Here is a 14606-nt window from a genome sequence, read left to right as displayed (position 1 = left end):
TAATGTGTAGCATTTAACAGTGCTAAGATGGAGCATTGTACAGGAGCATGTGTCAGATATAGCAATGAGTGTAGGAGTGCTAAGCAGAAGCCCCGTAAAATGCATGAATATACCTCAGATATAGTAAAGCACTTGCATTAGATAAAACCAAGCAGTTGCAAAAACTGAACTGTACTGTATTTCATACACAGAAGGCAGTGCTACAAAAATGCTTAACAGACTTTCTATACATGCTTGAATTTGCTACCAAAAAATAATGCACGAAAGATATAGGTAGGCATGCATCGTGTAATTCAATGTAACATTAAGTCTCATACTTTCATGTGTAATTATTACATGGGAAGAGTCGCAGATCTGAACCTAGTTATTACCAGACAAGTGGAGCGATACATTTCTGTAATCAGCAGCCACAACATACCGCTTGAGCTTTCAACCAAAACATTGTATGTCGCATATTGGAAGTACAAAGGCGTTCAATAGATGATTTGACGTAGCCTTTTGTTCACAAAGTTTATTTCTGATGAATGATCACACGGTTGTTTTGTAAAAAAGGTGATAAAACAACTGCACTGCAAGGCATGTTAAGTGGAACTTCTATGAACGCTATGCACTTGCATAGTTTTCAGTGTAGCTCGCCAAGTACAAAACAAAGTATAAATTTTGGGTAGTTGAAACCCTAGCATTTCGGAAGGGTGTGAAAACTCCCTTGCGCAGCTTTGCAGTATTTGATGTATTAGTTGCTAGGTTTTTCCCACATCTGCGAAGGTTTTTCAATTTTGTCAAATATTGAAGGCGTTATTAACTTATTGTACTCACCCTAAAGGCCATGTCAAGGTCTCCACACTTGCCAAATGCCTTGATCATGGCATGGTAGGTGAGGTTGCTGGGAACCCAATTTTTCAACTTGATCTGCTCATAAAGGTTGCGAGCTTTCTCTAGGCCCATTTCAGGATAAGGACTCTCCGCACATGAATTGAACAGTCCTGTTAGAGTAGCTGGCGTTGGCTCTAGGCCGCGATCACGCATCTGAAACAATGTAAATTGACCGGGAACTGAAATCAAGAATTTCTTCACTACAAAAGTAAACAAGAATGGCAGAAAGCACAGTGAGTCTGCAAGGATTCGTGGTTTGAAAAGATAGCCACAGTAAAGATGTTCCTCTTTGTTCCTCTATGTCCAATTTTTCTACCCTAACCTTACCAAACCATAAAAAGAAAAACTGTGCTGCTGTAAAATGAATCCAGTTTTGATTGAACTACAGCTTATGAGCTAGAAATAGTTCTTAATAGATAGTTTAAAATTGGTTGCCTGATAATTAGGTAGCCACAATCTGCAACAACCGTGTAATATTCAAAAACAACCTTAATCTTATTTATTAACATTAACCGGATTTGTCCAACTTGTAGATTTCTGCACAACTCTTTTTGTTTGCCAGTGTTTCCACATAAACTTCAAACTGCAAATTAATTTGTCTTCACCTTGCCACCTGCTGGCCTCCTTAACTTAGCTGGTGAGTGACTGCCCAAAAAATGCGGTGTTGTCGGGTACAATCCACATACCGGGTACAATCCACATAGCAAGACTGATTCATTTTTCTTCAAATGCAAAACTTTGCTTCTGTAAAACCCATGTGGGTTTTCTTAGTAGCTTGGTGATGTTGCTTGGAAGGTGGTCGCTTTCAGAGCAAACAACACAAAAATTTGGAACAACTATGCTTAATGTGCGAAGTTCACAAAGACAGTTACTTTCCCCTAATGAGATTTTGGCATCAGTCTGGTCAACATTGCCATAATGGGTGCCACAATGAATAAATTTAGTGCAGTAGACACAATTCAGCACCCCGCATTGCAAGTTATGATGCCATTCTTAAAGCAGTACTTTAAAAAAATTTGCTTCAACTTCTTTTTTTTTTTTTTTCCTTTATGAATGGCTACTACACCAGTAATCAGAGTCTGAAGCATTAGGTGCTTAGTGTGCTATAATATGTCATCATACTTCAATGCAATTACTTCAACACACTGCGGTGACTATAGCAACTAAGCCCGAGGCTAAGCATGAGGTTGAGAGTTCAATTCCTGGCAGCAGTGGCCGCATTTAGATGGGAGCAGAATGCAAAAAAAATTCGACGGAATCCATCTCACGACGACTGCCTACGGTAATGCGTTTAGCATTGAATCAATATAGCGACGCAAGATATTGCCACCATAAAAACGAGTTACCTATGTATCATGCATGTACTGCAGTGGGATCCCTCTTTTGCACTCCCCTAAGAACACTCAGCGCCATCTAACGCCACCGCCGTGCAGCCTGCGTGTGGGATCTGAAATGCATGGTGCACCGGTGCATGCAAACACTGATAAACATGTCATGTGGAAACCAGGCTCCTCTCTCGCACTTCTCTCTGAACACGCTGTGCCATCTAGTGGCACTGCCACAAAATCCGCATGTGGCCTCAGAGACAATAAGCGTGGTGTGCCGGTGCCTGCGAATGCTGATAATTGTTCCCTCGCTTGCTGCACACTCAGTGGCACATACTCAGTGACCCAAGTTGGCAACAGATTCATTGAAGAGCAGCACATGCCCAATGCACTCATGGCACAGCTTGCTAAAGCATTGGCATGAAAGGCATTCATTGAAAGTGGCACATACCCTGTACATTTGTGGCATAGCCATCTAATGCACCGGGTTGCAGTCATTGAGGCACCCTTGTGGCATGAGTGTGATTCTGCTTAGCATCAAAGAAATTTAAGGGATCTTTTTCGTCATTGTAGAGCAGCACATTCTCAGTGGCACATACCTAGTTACCCAAATTGGCATCAAAGGCATTCATAGAAGAGCGACATACGTCTACTGGCACACGACCAGTGAACCAAAGTGGCATCAAAGAGGTTCGTTGAAGACTAGCACAGACCGAGTGGCACATACACAGTGCACCAAGTCAGTGTCAAAATGTGTTTTTCAAACAGCAGTACCTACCCAGTTCCGCATCTACAGCAACCCATGTTGGCATGAAAGGTTTTTTTTTTTAATTCACTGCATACAACACAATAAACAATACTGTTTGGACCCATAGCTTTGGTGGCTAGTTTGGGATCCAATAACAAAATAGACATAAAAAGAACAGCATACCTATTGTACGAGATAACTTAAACACACATTATTAAAGCATTCTTACAGGGAAAATACAGGAAAAACAAAAGACTACATCATGCCAACAAGGGATACAAATAGAAAGACCCTGTCAGCATTCATGAAAGAAGTTTTTTAAACATTGTACAACGTCTTGGTTAGTCTTTACACTGTGTGGGAGTGTGTTCCATATTATAGCACTGTTGAACTCCACGAGTCTCTGTCCATATACACTGTGACATGGTGGTAAGTTAATACAGTTGTTAGTAGCTGCCCTTGTGCTTTGTGCCAGAAAACTAAATATTGTGATGGGTAGCAGATTATTAAAACATATTACTGCATTAACTGCCTGACCAACGTTTACTTTACATGCCTCACTGAACAGCAGAACACGAAGCAATTGAAACAGAGGTTTACTTGGATCAGTATGTTTAGAAAAGGTTAACTATTCGTAGCGCCCATTTTTGAAGACCGACGACAGGTCCTACATAGGTTTTGTACGTACTACCCCATGACTCTAAACTATAATAAAGGTGACTCTGTATAAATGCAAACTAAACTATTTGTAAAACTTGAAGGTCAAGACCTTGATGGGCTTTTAACAATACATGACAACCATATGCCAATTTGGAACATACGTTACTAATTTGATATTTCCAATGCATATCCGATTCAAACTAAGCTCTCAGATACTTGTAGCAGCATACTCTGTTCAACCGGACATAATTCAAAAATAAATTGAAGAGCGGTGACAATTTGAGTCACTGAGTATGCGGCAATAGGTACCCATTGCCACATACTCAGTGACCCAAGTTGGTCCAATGGATGGTTTCAAACTCTCTGTAGTGGTTGCCACATATCAGCTGACCAGTACTGCCCTTTGTTCAGGAGCTATGGGGCACGTGAAGAATAACACACTTGGTGTTTGGTCATGAAAGGGTGTGCTTGTCGTCTCACATACTCCACTCCTTCGTGGCCTGCCAGCGCGGCCTGACAGGAACGCCACGCGACATGGTATCAGAAGTGGGGTCTGTTTGAAAAACTTCCGTCTCTGAACGGCCGTCAACAACAGGATGCCCCTTGAAGAAAGCGCCCAATCGATTCAGTGGCAAGGCCTTGCTCTTCAGCCACCGGACACGTTTGAGTTCTCTAACCCCGCAAGTTGGTCCTCGTGGAAGTCTCGCTTTGAAGATAATGCCGCTGCTTCTGGACTACAGAAAGCTTCACAAGACGTCTAAGTATGTACGCTACTTTACTGCATGGGCCCAGACACTCATCTGCTCCTGGAAACTCTTTCACTCAACGCAGACTCGTTAGCGTCCTACGACACTGTTGTCAACCGCTTCACCGAGCATTTCGTGCACCCTGCTAATGAACTCTACGAGTCCTCCGGCTTTCATAAGTGCGTCCAACTACCTGGCGAAAGCATCGGCATGCTTTACGCCGAACTCTGCAAGTTAGTAAAAAAATGCAACTACCCGTCATAGGTGGTGGAAGAATGCTTGGTTCGCGACAGGTTCGTTGTCAGCTTACAGGATACGCTTCTCTCAGACCAGCTGTGCCGCTCCCCGAAGCTCTCTCTCAAAGAAGCTTGGACACAAGCTCATCAGTCCAAGGACGCTGATAAGGAACGCTCACTCGCGCAGACTACTTCACAAGCCGCGGTCAACATTGATGCCACAAAAGCTCGAAAGTTCACTTCGCGACAGCGTCTGAACACTAAAGCAGCTCACTCAATGGACGCGAAGCCAGAACACTGCCACCGCGAAGCTGTGGTTTGTCCCTTCTGCAATCGCGCATTTCACGCACGTTCAGAGTGCCCAGCACGGAACTCAGTCTGCAATTTTTGCAGCAAGAAAGGTCATTTCGCTGAAGTCTGTTGTTCCAGAAAGACAGACAAGTCCCAAAGACAGAGAAGCAACTTCGTTCACACTGGCCAGTAAGAGAGGAGGTAGCAGTCAGAAATCAACCTTACAAGAAAAAGCCTGCTCAGGACTTCGGCCGACATCATCGGGCCAGAGATCTGCCATCACTGCAAGCGGGCAAAGAGGTCTGGATTCGACCAGATCAGGTTCGTGCCACAGTATTGAGCTGTGCCCAACACCCAAGGTCATTTGTAGTTGAAACAGAGCATGGAACTATCCTTCAGCAAAATCGAAGACATCTAGTACCCTTCCTGCTAATGTCAACAGGGAGCACATTGCTTCAACCTCACCATCCAATACAAGTGGCGGCAACACCTGAGCGACCACCTCCGACGGCAGCGCCTGCTCCTTCACTTGATGCTGGTGATAGCGTTGCCTGCACCAGCAGCGGCCGTCGTGGCGTTCCACCCAACCACTGGAACTTGTAACTTGAGGGGGGAGATGTAGTGGTCGCCAAATATCAGCTGACCAGTGCTGCCCTCTGGGCAGCACTGGGCTATGGGGTGCGTGAAGAATAAAACACTTGGCATTTGGTTCTGAAAGGGTGTGCTTGTCGTCTCGCATGCTCCACTCCTTCGTGGCCTGCAAGTGCGGCCTGACAGGAACGACACGTGACACCTTCTTCTCTCAAAACAGCAGCACGATGCGCTAACCATTCGACCACAGACTACCCAGTGACCCAGGTGGGTGGGTAAACGGTTAGATAGAAACATACATAGATACATACACAACCCCTGGAAAGTGTGTGAAGTATCAAAAAAATGCTAACGCATTAAAAACACTTGTGTACCATGCTTTTGGTACACATTGAAGCACCTTGGGTGGCCAAATTAATTCGGAATCCTCCACTACAGCGTCCTTATACTCAGACTGTGGTTTCGACACAACACCCATGAATGCAATTTTTTTTTTACTTCAATGTGAATGCCACTTCCAGCAAGGATTTGTGGTTTCTAAACAATGTCACAGTGAACCTGGTTGGTAGTGTGATACCAGAGACCACTGGCACATCATTCAATCCAGCACAGCGGCCTCACGCCACACCGTGCTGCTCAAAGCTGAATGCATTTAGGCTTCTTTTGCTCTGCCATGATGGTATTTCCTTTCTGGCCCACTCACTCCTTATTTGGTTTTATTTTTAGCTCTTGCATTACTACAGAACTCCTGTGATTGAACTCACATAACAGTGTTGACCAGGAAGTTGCACATACCATTTTGTACAGTTTGAACGCCATCTTGGTGTACCCAACTCGGCCACAGCCACCAATGAGCAATGTGAACATGACGTGGGTTGGCTTAACTTCGTATGCCTTCTGTTTTTCGAAAAACAAGTTGAGTGCCTCCTTGATCTGCAAGAAACATTTGGTAATAAAAAATTAAAGCCATGCAGTCACCAAAATTTTGATTGCTTTGTGCAGTAGATTACCATTATGAACTCAGGCCAAATTTTTGGATATAAGGAACAATGCTTCAACGTTTGCTTTGTTTATGAGAGAGCCAAAGTAAAAAAAAAAAGATGTGCTTAACATGAACTGTGAATTCGGTTAATCTGAACTTCCACAGCTGCCACTGATATTTTATTTATTTATTTATTTACACGTACCTTACAAACCTTCGAGAAGGCATTGTAGGGGAAAATACGGTAACATATTAGTATGGAATTCGGAAAGAAGAAACATCAGTATAATTAAAGGAATATTCCCGCAACATGAAAAATTAATATGACATTAGCAAATACAATATGTAGAGCAATAACAATAACCAGTAAACACAATAACATAATAGTATAATAACATTATAAATGTTTTTGCGTGTATGCAGTAGTAAGTTGAGTAAAAAATTAGGATCACTGAAATTCTTTTATTAACTTGCAGAAAAATGCACGAAAGAAATTAAAAGAAGGCAAGACGTTTAGACGGTCCCACTTAACTCGGCAAGAGGCTTGGACTCGTAGAGTTGCAGGAAGCAGCCTTACTAGCTACACGAGAGAGAAGCAAGGTGTGTTTCTGTGCACATAAAACAAACAGGCCAGCCTTGATGACATGGAGGGCTGACCTGACAAAAATTGAGGCCCCCTGCAAGTTAGGTGAGGATAGAAGCCACAAGAACCAGCTTCACACGAAACAGCTGACAATGCCCTGAATTTTTGGGTGAATTTTTTTAAAAAGCATGAGGGCACTGATAAATTTTAGAGCAAGATAGGTGAAATGTCAGCCTCGATGACAGTGCACAGATTTGCATAACACTGGTAAGCGACTATTAAGAGCAATATAATAATGCATAAAGCAGTATTTTGTGTCATGCAATACCTATTTATACCTCCTTTTTGGGTTTCATGCTGTTTATTATTCTGTGTCATGGATATCTGAGTGCACCAGGAACAGCAGATATAGAATTATGTGGAACATTTCTGTTAAAAATGAAGTTTTGATAAGGCAAGCAGATTATCAAAGTCCCTTTCAGTTTGTCTTAATGGAGTACAGTCGACTCCCGTTAATTAGACTCCTGTGGGACTGCAAGCTTGATCAAATTAACAGCAGCAGAATTAACCAATTTGAATCATTTTTGTTACTCATAGTTTTTAATGTCCTTCTGCTTCTTGTTCTTGAAGCACAACTCAACCAGCATGTGGCAACGAGTGCCAACATGTTTAAATATTGGATTAGCATTGAATTGAAAAGCAAAGCTCTGAAGGTTCTGAAAAGTAAAGTAAAATAAAACAGCTTAACGTCTAGGGAGGCAGTAACACTGTATGCTGAATTTCTTGTTTTGAAGCCTTACCCCTGTATTCTCAAACATTCCCTTACTCAAAGCTATTCCTCCACTCTACCAAGTTGAGCAGAGCGCCGCCCTTCGGCTAAAAATGGCCCTACATTTGTAAAGAATCACTAAGGGGTGTCAGTGAAGAGCAGGGATCACTTCTTTCGACGGGAGTTGCTTCCACCCACATTCTCGAGTCAAGGTTGAGCGTTGAGTGGAAGGTTCCAGAATACAGGGGTTAGTAACTGCTGCACACTTGAGGGGACATTGGTGGGAGCTAAATTAACCAAAGCAGCACATTTTTACATTCAAGCTAAACAAGCTTTTCTTCCATGGCAATGTATCGTTTCTTACCAGGAGTGTGTCCAAATTAAGCGAAAAGTCAGTTTAACAGAGGTCGAATTAACGAGAGTCGACTGCTACATTTAGAATGATGTGAATTCAATGACCAAGTATGAAAGACCACGCAGGGCAGACTAATGCCAAAAAAATATTTGGAGGACGCGTAAGCTTCACCTTTGAGAGGAAGCTTTAGCTCGGGTGCTCCTATCTAAATACGTGTAAAAGGAGAATTCGTTTTTCTCGGCAACCACTGCTCCAAATTTGACGGGGTTTGCTGCATTTAAAAGAAAAACTGAAAATATAGTGACTGTTGGTTTCTAATTTTCGACTTAGGTCGACAATTTTTTATAAAAATTTGGCAAAAATCGCAAATTTTCAGAAAACGAAACTATCAAGTTTACAACTCCGTAACTCAACAAGAAAAAACGATATCGCAATTCTGTGAATTGTACCTGATAGCACATCTAAAGCGGACAAAATTGATATGTTACACATGAACCTCAAGAAATGGAGTAATGTGTAATTACAACTTTTGCAGAACCCTCGTAAACAACGTAACAAATTCACGTAAGATGTAAACTGACATCAAATTTGTCCGCTTTGAATGGTCTAATGGATGCCACTTACAGAACCACGATATCTGTTCTTGATGCAGAGCTATTAGTTTGTAAACTTCGTGCTTCTATTTTTTTCATACGTGTGAATTTTTGAAAATCCTTTTAACAAAATTCAAGCCCTAAATCAAAATTCCGCTTCCAACAGTCACTAGAATTTAACTTTCTCTCTCAAATGCAACAAATTTTATTAAAATCGTTTCAGGGGTTATCTCAGGAAAACGTTTTTGCGTTTTTACATGTATTTGAATAGGCCGCGTCGGAGTTGGGCCCGAGCTAAAGCTTCCTCTTAAGAGTGGAACACGATAGCACTCAAGGCACCTGACTGCTTTTCATGCTTCCAGACAACTGCAGCTTATGCGACCGTAACGTTTACCAGGAAACGCTGGTGGCAAACGCCATGCACTAAGGCAAGCTTTCTGGTAGAAACGCGGCCTCTTGTGTGAGTCAACCTCCTGTTATTGTTTCGCACTTGTAATATTTCAGTTTGAGAAGAGATAACACAAAGGATATTCGCTGTCAGTGGGGTTTTTTTTTTCATTACATTTGTTTGTGGGCCACCATTATCAAAATTCCGAGGAATAACGTTGTAAAGAATGAAAGACAGCGTATGAGCAACTATGGTAGTAGAAGAGTGGTTTTGTATGCGTGATTCGGAATGTGTTTCGAAATTCGTTTTGCCGAAGCGACGTCCGGCGCCCATTTTACTGCGACACGGGGCCGTTAACGCTATCACGTCAAAAATTAAGCAACTGGCTTTGTTCTTGGCTGCAATTTTGTCTAACCTGGTGCAGTCGACAACAGCGCGCGACCACAGCATCGGTGCACGGACGATGTCCACGACGCACGCACAGAGGCTTGTGAAAGGGATGTCATTGTATCTGAGGACTGTGTATGTACTACAGCAGCATCAAATTTCATGACTTCGGTCACACACAATATGACATGCGACCAGATTCATTTGCCAGATGAGAGATCGTTAAAAAGCCAGCTTCGTGTACAGGAATTTACATTATGATCCGCAACATAATTTGTCATTCCTACTACTTGAAACAGAAAGCCTGGTAACATCTGTTGTCGCTACATCTTAGCTCTTCACTCTCTGCTGACGTCAATCCACCATCCACAATTTAAATGAACTACCTTTCTATCGAGCACCAGCTTTTTGATGTCGTTCTCGTACACCTCGTCTGACACGCGCTTGAGCTTCGTGTACTCTGCGGGATCGTCGTCGTCATCGTCGGGCAAAAGTTCGGCTCCTTGTCGAGAAGCCGCATCACCCGAAAGTGTACCGAACGTGTCCGGGTCTTGACCTTCGAAGATCGGAAACTCCCGGCTAGTGTTTTGAGTCAGAGTTGCCGCGCGGGCTCTTCGCTTTTCCGCACCGTACTTTGGGGGCGCCGCATTCTGCTGGCCACTAACGTCAGCGGTCGGAGGGCGATGAGTTTCGCGGACCGCCTCTGTAGCCGTCGCTATGAAAAATCGTCGAGGCGCGGAGTATGGTGCTGGGTTCGGCTCGAAAGTAAACCAGCTTCTCCTGACAAGAGCAGAGCACATGCGAGCACATGGTCGTGATGCGAACATTTTCGCTATGTCGACACCTAATTACTCACGACCCTGCAATCCAGTCAGCTGTCGCGCATATGTATAATGTCTCCTATTAATGTATCACTATGTCCTCTCACTATCAAGATCAAATTGCGATGTAGACAACTATTCCAGATCAAGGAAACTACACTCGCGAGCGGAGCCATCTACGCACATGGCAATGCCTCCAGGGTGCACGGTGCGATAGCGATTGGCCTGGCCTCAGAGGGCGAAAAAATGGACCGAGCGGCGCTGCTAAAAATACAGGTATACTGCGACACGGGGCCCTTAACGCTATCACGTCAAAAATTAAGCAACAGGCTTTGTTCTTGGCTGCAATTTTGTCTAACCTGGTGCAGTCGACAACAGCGCGCGACCACAGCAGCATAATACTTGAATGGCGAGAGCAGTGTGGGAGGCACGACCTACTGTATATACAGTAGGTCGTGGTGGGAGGAGCCCGTTTCGAGCCCGTTGTATCACAGCTCGGAACACCTCGGGAGGTCCGTCGCGAAGGGCATCGTCCCACAGCTCTTTGTTGCGTAGGGGGTAAAGGAGAGTTGGCAAGGGAGGAAAGAGGTTTGCAGTGCACTGAATCGTGACGTGGAAGATTGTGGGCGAGCTGCCAAAGCCAGGGCAACGTTCTGCATAACAGTGTGGGTAGAATTTATTGAGAGAGACAATTAAGATTTGGAAAAGTTGCGGTTTGTAACTGGCGTAATGCCACTGCTTTCTCCCGCGAGAAGGACGGCGGTGGTGCGGCGTGGGTGCGGCGAATGCGTGTATAATGACGGAGTATGTCTTTGTAACGGAGCAAGGGATCCCCCCACTCTGAACTAGTCGCCCAAGGGGAAATTTCTCGGGCAACCGCATGTGCGCGTTCGTTACCCGGCAGCGAGGTATGACCAGGGGTCAAGAGTAATTAAGTGGGTGCGGGGAGATGTGGTTGGTGTATTTTGCGGGATCTGTTTGAGAATTTGGTGCGCCGCTCTCGGGATGCCATGTCCTGATAGGAACGCCCGGCATGCCTGTTGCGAGTCCGTCAATATATACGCTTCCTCAGGAACACGGATGGCATATCGAATTGCAAGAGCAACACCGAGAATTTCTCCGTAAGCTGCATTTGTTCCGCGTATTGCAGCAGAGTACTAGTCTCTCAGGGATTCAGTGCCATCCAAAACTACCGAGGTACAGCCCTCTTGAGTGCGTGATGTGTCCGTGTATAAAGTATGTGTTTCCGGGATGTTTGCAAGCATGCGGCCAATGTATCGTACACGGGCTTTGCGCCACCCTTTGTCATGCTCGGGGTGCATATTACGTGGTAATGGATGAATACTTGGTGCTCGGCGTATCGCTGACGGCAAGATCGTTGGACGCGTTTCAGACTCAAGGGGTGGGACAGAGTATCCTAGCCGTGTGAGAAGATGGCGGCCAGTAGGGGTGAGTAGGAGGCGATGGCTGACCCAATGTGCCTCTAGCAGCTCGCCTAGTGTGTTATGTGTCCCTAAGTTAAGGAGACGGCGCGTGGAAGTATAATTCGGGAGGCCATGGGCCAGCTTCGTCGCTTTGCGAATTATTGCGTCTATGCCAAGTTGTTGTGCTTGGGTCAACCGCCGAAATGGGAGATGGTATGTAAGGCGGCTGATCACGCATGCCTCCACCAAGCGCAGCAGGTCCTCTTCTCGAAGGCACGAGCGCCTGTTGGAGACCCTCCGGATCATGGCCAGAATTTGCTCAATCTGTCTGGATAGAAGGGAAACAGTGTAGTTTGACCTGCCATCCGCTTGGACGTGTAGGCCGAGGATACTAGCACGATTAACCTGTGGTATCGGTGTGTCATCCACGTGCACAGTGATAGGGGGAGTAGAGGAACGGCTACGGGGGCGAATGATTATGAGCTCCGACTTTTCCGGAGCACATCTTAAGCCGCATTTTCTCGCGTACTCGGAAACTGTATCGACTGCTTGCTGCAGTCGGTCCTGGATGACTCCGTCGGAACCCCGTGTCTACCAGATAGTAATGTCGTCCGCATAAATAGCGTGGGCGACATCAGGGATCTGGTCGAGTAGCCGGGGGAGCCCTGCGAGCGCGATATTGAATAGAGTAGGGGGAAAGAACTGAGCCCTGGGGTGTCCCACGTCCTACAAGGTGAATCGTACCGGATCGATGCGATCCCATTCCTACGGTGGCTGTGCGATCTCGAAGAGATGCGCGGATATAGTTGTACATACGAATTCTACAGTGTGAATGTGCAACATTGCGAAGGATGAGGTCATGTTCAACATCATCGAATGCGCCTTCTAGGTCTAAGGGGATGAGTGCTCTCGTTTGGGCGGACGACGGAGGTCCTATATGACTTCCTCCCGCAATTGTAAAAGCACATCTTTAGCAGACAGGTGAGCCCGATATCCGAATTGAGAGTTAGAAAAGAATGATTTTTCTTCGAGGAAGGGCTGCAGACGCCGCAAGAGTACATGCTCCATGAGCTTACCAATGCAGGATGTTAGGGAGATGGGTCGTAAGTTTTCAACCTTAACAGGCTTGCCCGGTTTGGGGATCAGTGATGTCGGCGTGTCGCCATGCTTGGGGAAGCATGCCCTTGCGCCAGCAATCATTGAAGATATGGGTGAGGTGGTTAATATCCGCGTCACTGAGGTTACGAAGGGTGGCCAATCAGATGTGGTTGGCTCCCAGTGCCGTGTTGCGGCGTAGGTCTTGTAGGACCACCCGCACCTCGTCAGATGTGATGTCTGCATCGAGCAATTCGTTCGCCTCGCCTACATAAGGATAGTCAGGGTACTGCGGCGGCAGGCCTGTGGGTATGAAATGCATCTCTAGCTCTCTGAGGAGTGTCGAGACATCGTCCCTGTACTCGTGCATTAGGATGTGCAGCTGTTGAAATGTTTTTCCCTTTGTTGTGGTGGGATCTGTGAGTGAGCGAAGAATCGACCACGTTTTTGCTGTGCTCAATGTGCCTGAGAGGCGATCGCAAAATCCTCGCCAGTTATTCCTCGTAAGGATCTCTGCATACTCCTGAGATTCCCGTGTAATTTGATCTATACGTTTCCTAAGTTTTCGGTTGAGGCGTTGTCGTTTCCATCGTCGTGTCAACCCTCTGCGGGCGTTCCAAAGATGAAGTAAATGCGGGTCTATGTCTGGTGTCTCGGTTGTGGTGCGCAGTGTGCTCGTGGTGGCCTCTAGATCTTGTGCGAAAGAGTCAAGCCAGCGTTCGTACCCTTGGCGCTCAGGTGGGTCCTGGCGACGTTCCCTGAATTTCGCCCAATCCGTTATACGCACATTTCGCTCGGGCCTGCGCGCACCCCGTAATGACAAGGTGGTCGCCACAATGTAGTGGTCACTACCAAGGTGCTCCTTTAAAGGGCCCCTGAAACGGTTCGGACAAATTTTGTAGACGCGTAGGGTACAACTTAAGTAGAAGATTCGCACCACAATTTAGGTGAAGCGTTACGTATTAATGGAGCTACAAGCGATTAGAAGTTACCCTCCTCCCTAGTCATGCTTTTGCTCCTCAACTCGTTCGCCGAGCCATCGGGGCTAAGCTCCGCCTTCACTGGTTTCGCGTCACGATGCGACGTCACATCGTCGCTTCTGGTTGTTTTGGAGCCCACCCCGCCCGCGTGAAACCTCTCCGCTAGCCGCTTGGCCGTCGACCCCAAGCGAGAGCTATCGAAGCAGCGTGCGTTGCGAGCATTCTGTCGTAGCGCCGAACGTGTCTGGTATTCCGGTAACCACAGGCAAGCTGGTCATTTCGGCAAATGAATGGAGGCATAAACTCAAGCTGATGAAGGAACTTTAGCGTAGACGTACGTGCGGCCTGATCGGCCTGCACGGTCCAGCCACTTGTTGGCGCAGCGCTTAACCAGACAAACAAAGCGCTAATATTGCTCTAACCAAGTGTAAAACATTTTAAACATTTATAAAAACAAAGTGTTGATGATTACACTCCTGCGAAAAATGCACACCAGCAGCAAAGAAGAATACACTTCGTTACTGCTACTGTGTATGGTTGAGCTCTGTGCCACCAGGTGGCTGCACCGTGCAGACCATTCGCATTTGCGATTCTGCTCATCCCATGGCTCATCCCGTTACGGCACAGTCAAGCGGCCAAACCCTGTCCTCTTGCGCTTGCATTTGCCCTAATGCCGGACTCGCGAAACGCTATTGCGTTAGTAATTTTCCGGTGTAAAGTGACGACCACAAACGCGCAAACCCTGGCGCCGATCGGATA

The 14606-nt window shown here is 45.8% G+C and overlaps 1 protein-coding gene across 2 annotated transcripts in view; it reads right to left on the bottom strand.

Moving 5' to 3' along the window:
* LOC126525903 (pentatricopeptide repeat-containing protein 1, mitochondrial) overlaps positions 1–14606 on the bottom strand; it is a 79608-nt gene that overhangs the window by 57565 nt on the left and 7437 nt on the right. The window contains exons 1-3 of one of the 2 annotated variants that reach the window (XM_050173871.3): positions 9914–10564; positions 6266–6403; positions 817–1026 (exon numbers count right to left, since the gene is read on the bottom strand). In XM_050173871.3, the coding sequence (XP_050029828.1) occupies positions 817–1026; positions 6266–6403; positions 9914–10354 (789 nt within the window). In that variant the 5' untranslated portion in view covers positions 10355–10564. Of the gene's footprint in view, positions 1–816; positions 1027–6265; positions 6404–9913; positions 10565–14606 lie in introns of those variants that run through there. The other variant, XM_055067707.2, reaches the window with a different exon arrangement.

The sequence above is a fragment of the Dermacentor andersoni genome, chromosome 8 (assembly GCF_023375885.2).
Source record: "Dermacentor andersoni chromosome 8, qqDerAnde1_hic_scaffold, whole genome shotgun sequence".
Taxonomy (NCBI): Eukaryota; Metazoa; Arthropoda; class Arachnida; order Ixodida; family Ixodidae; genus Dermacentor; species Dermacentor andersoni.
This window is presented reverse-complemented; position numbering and strand designations above follow the sequence as displayed.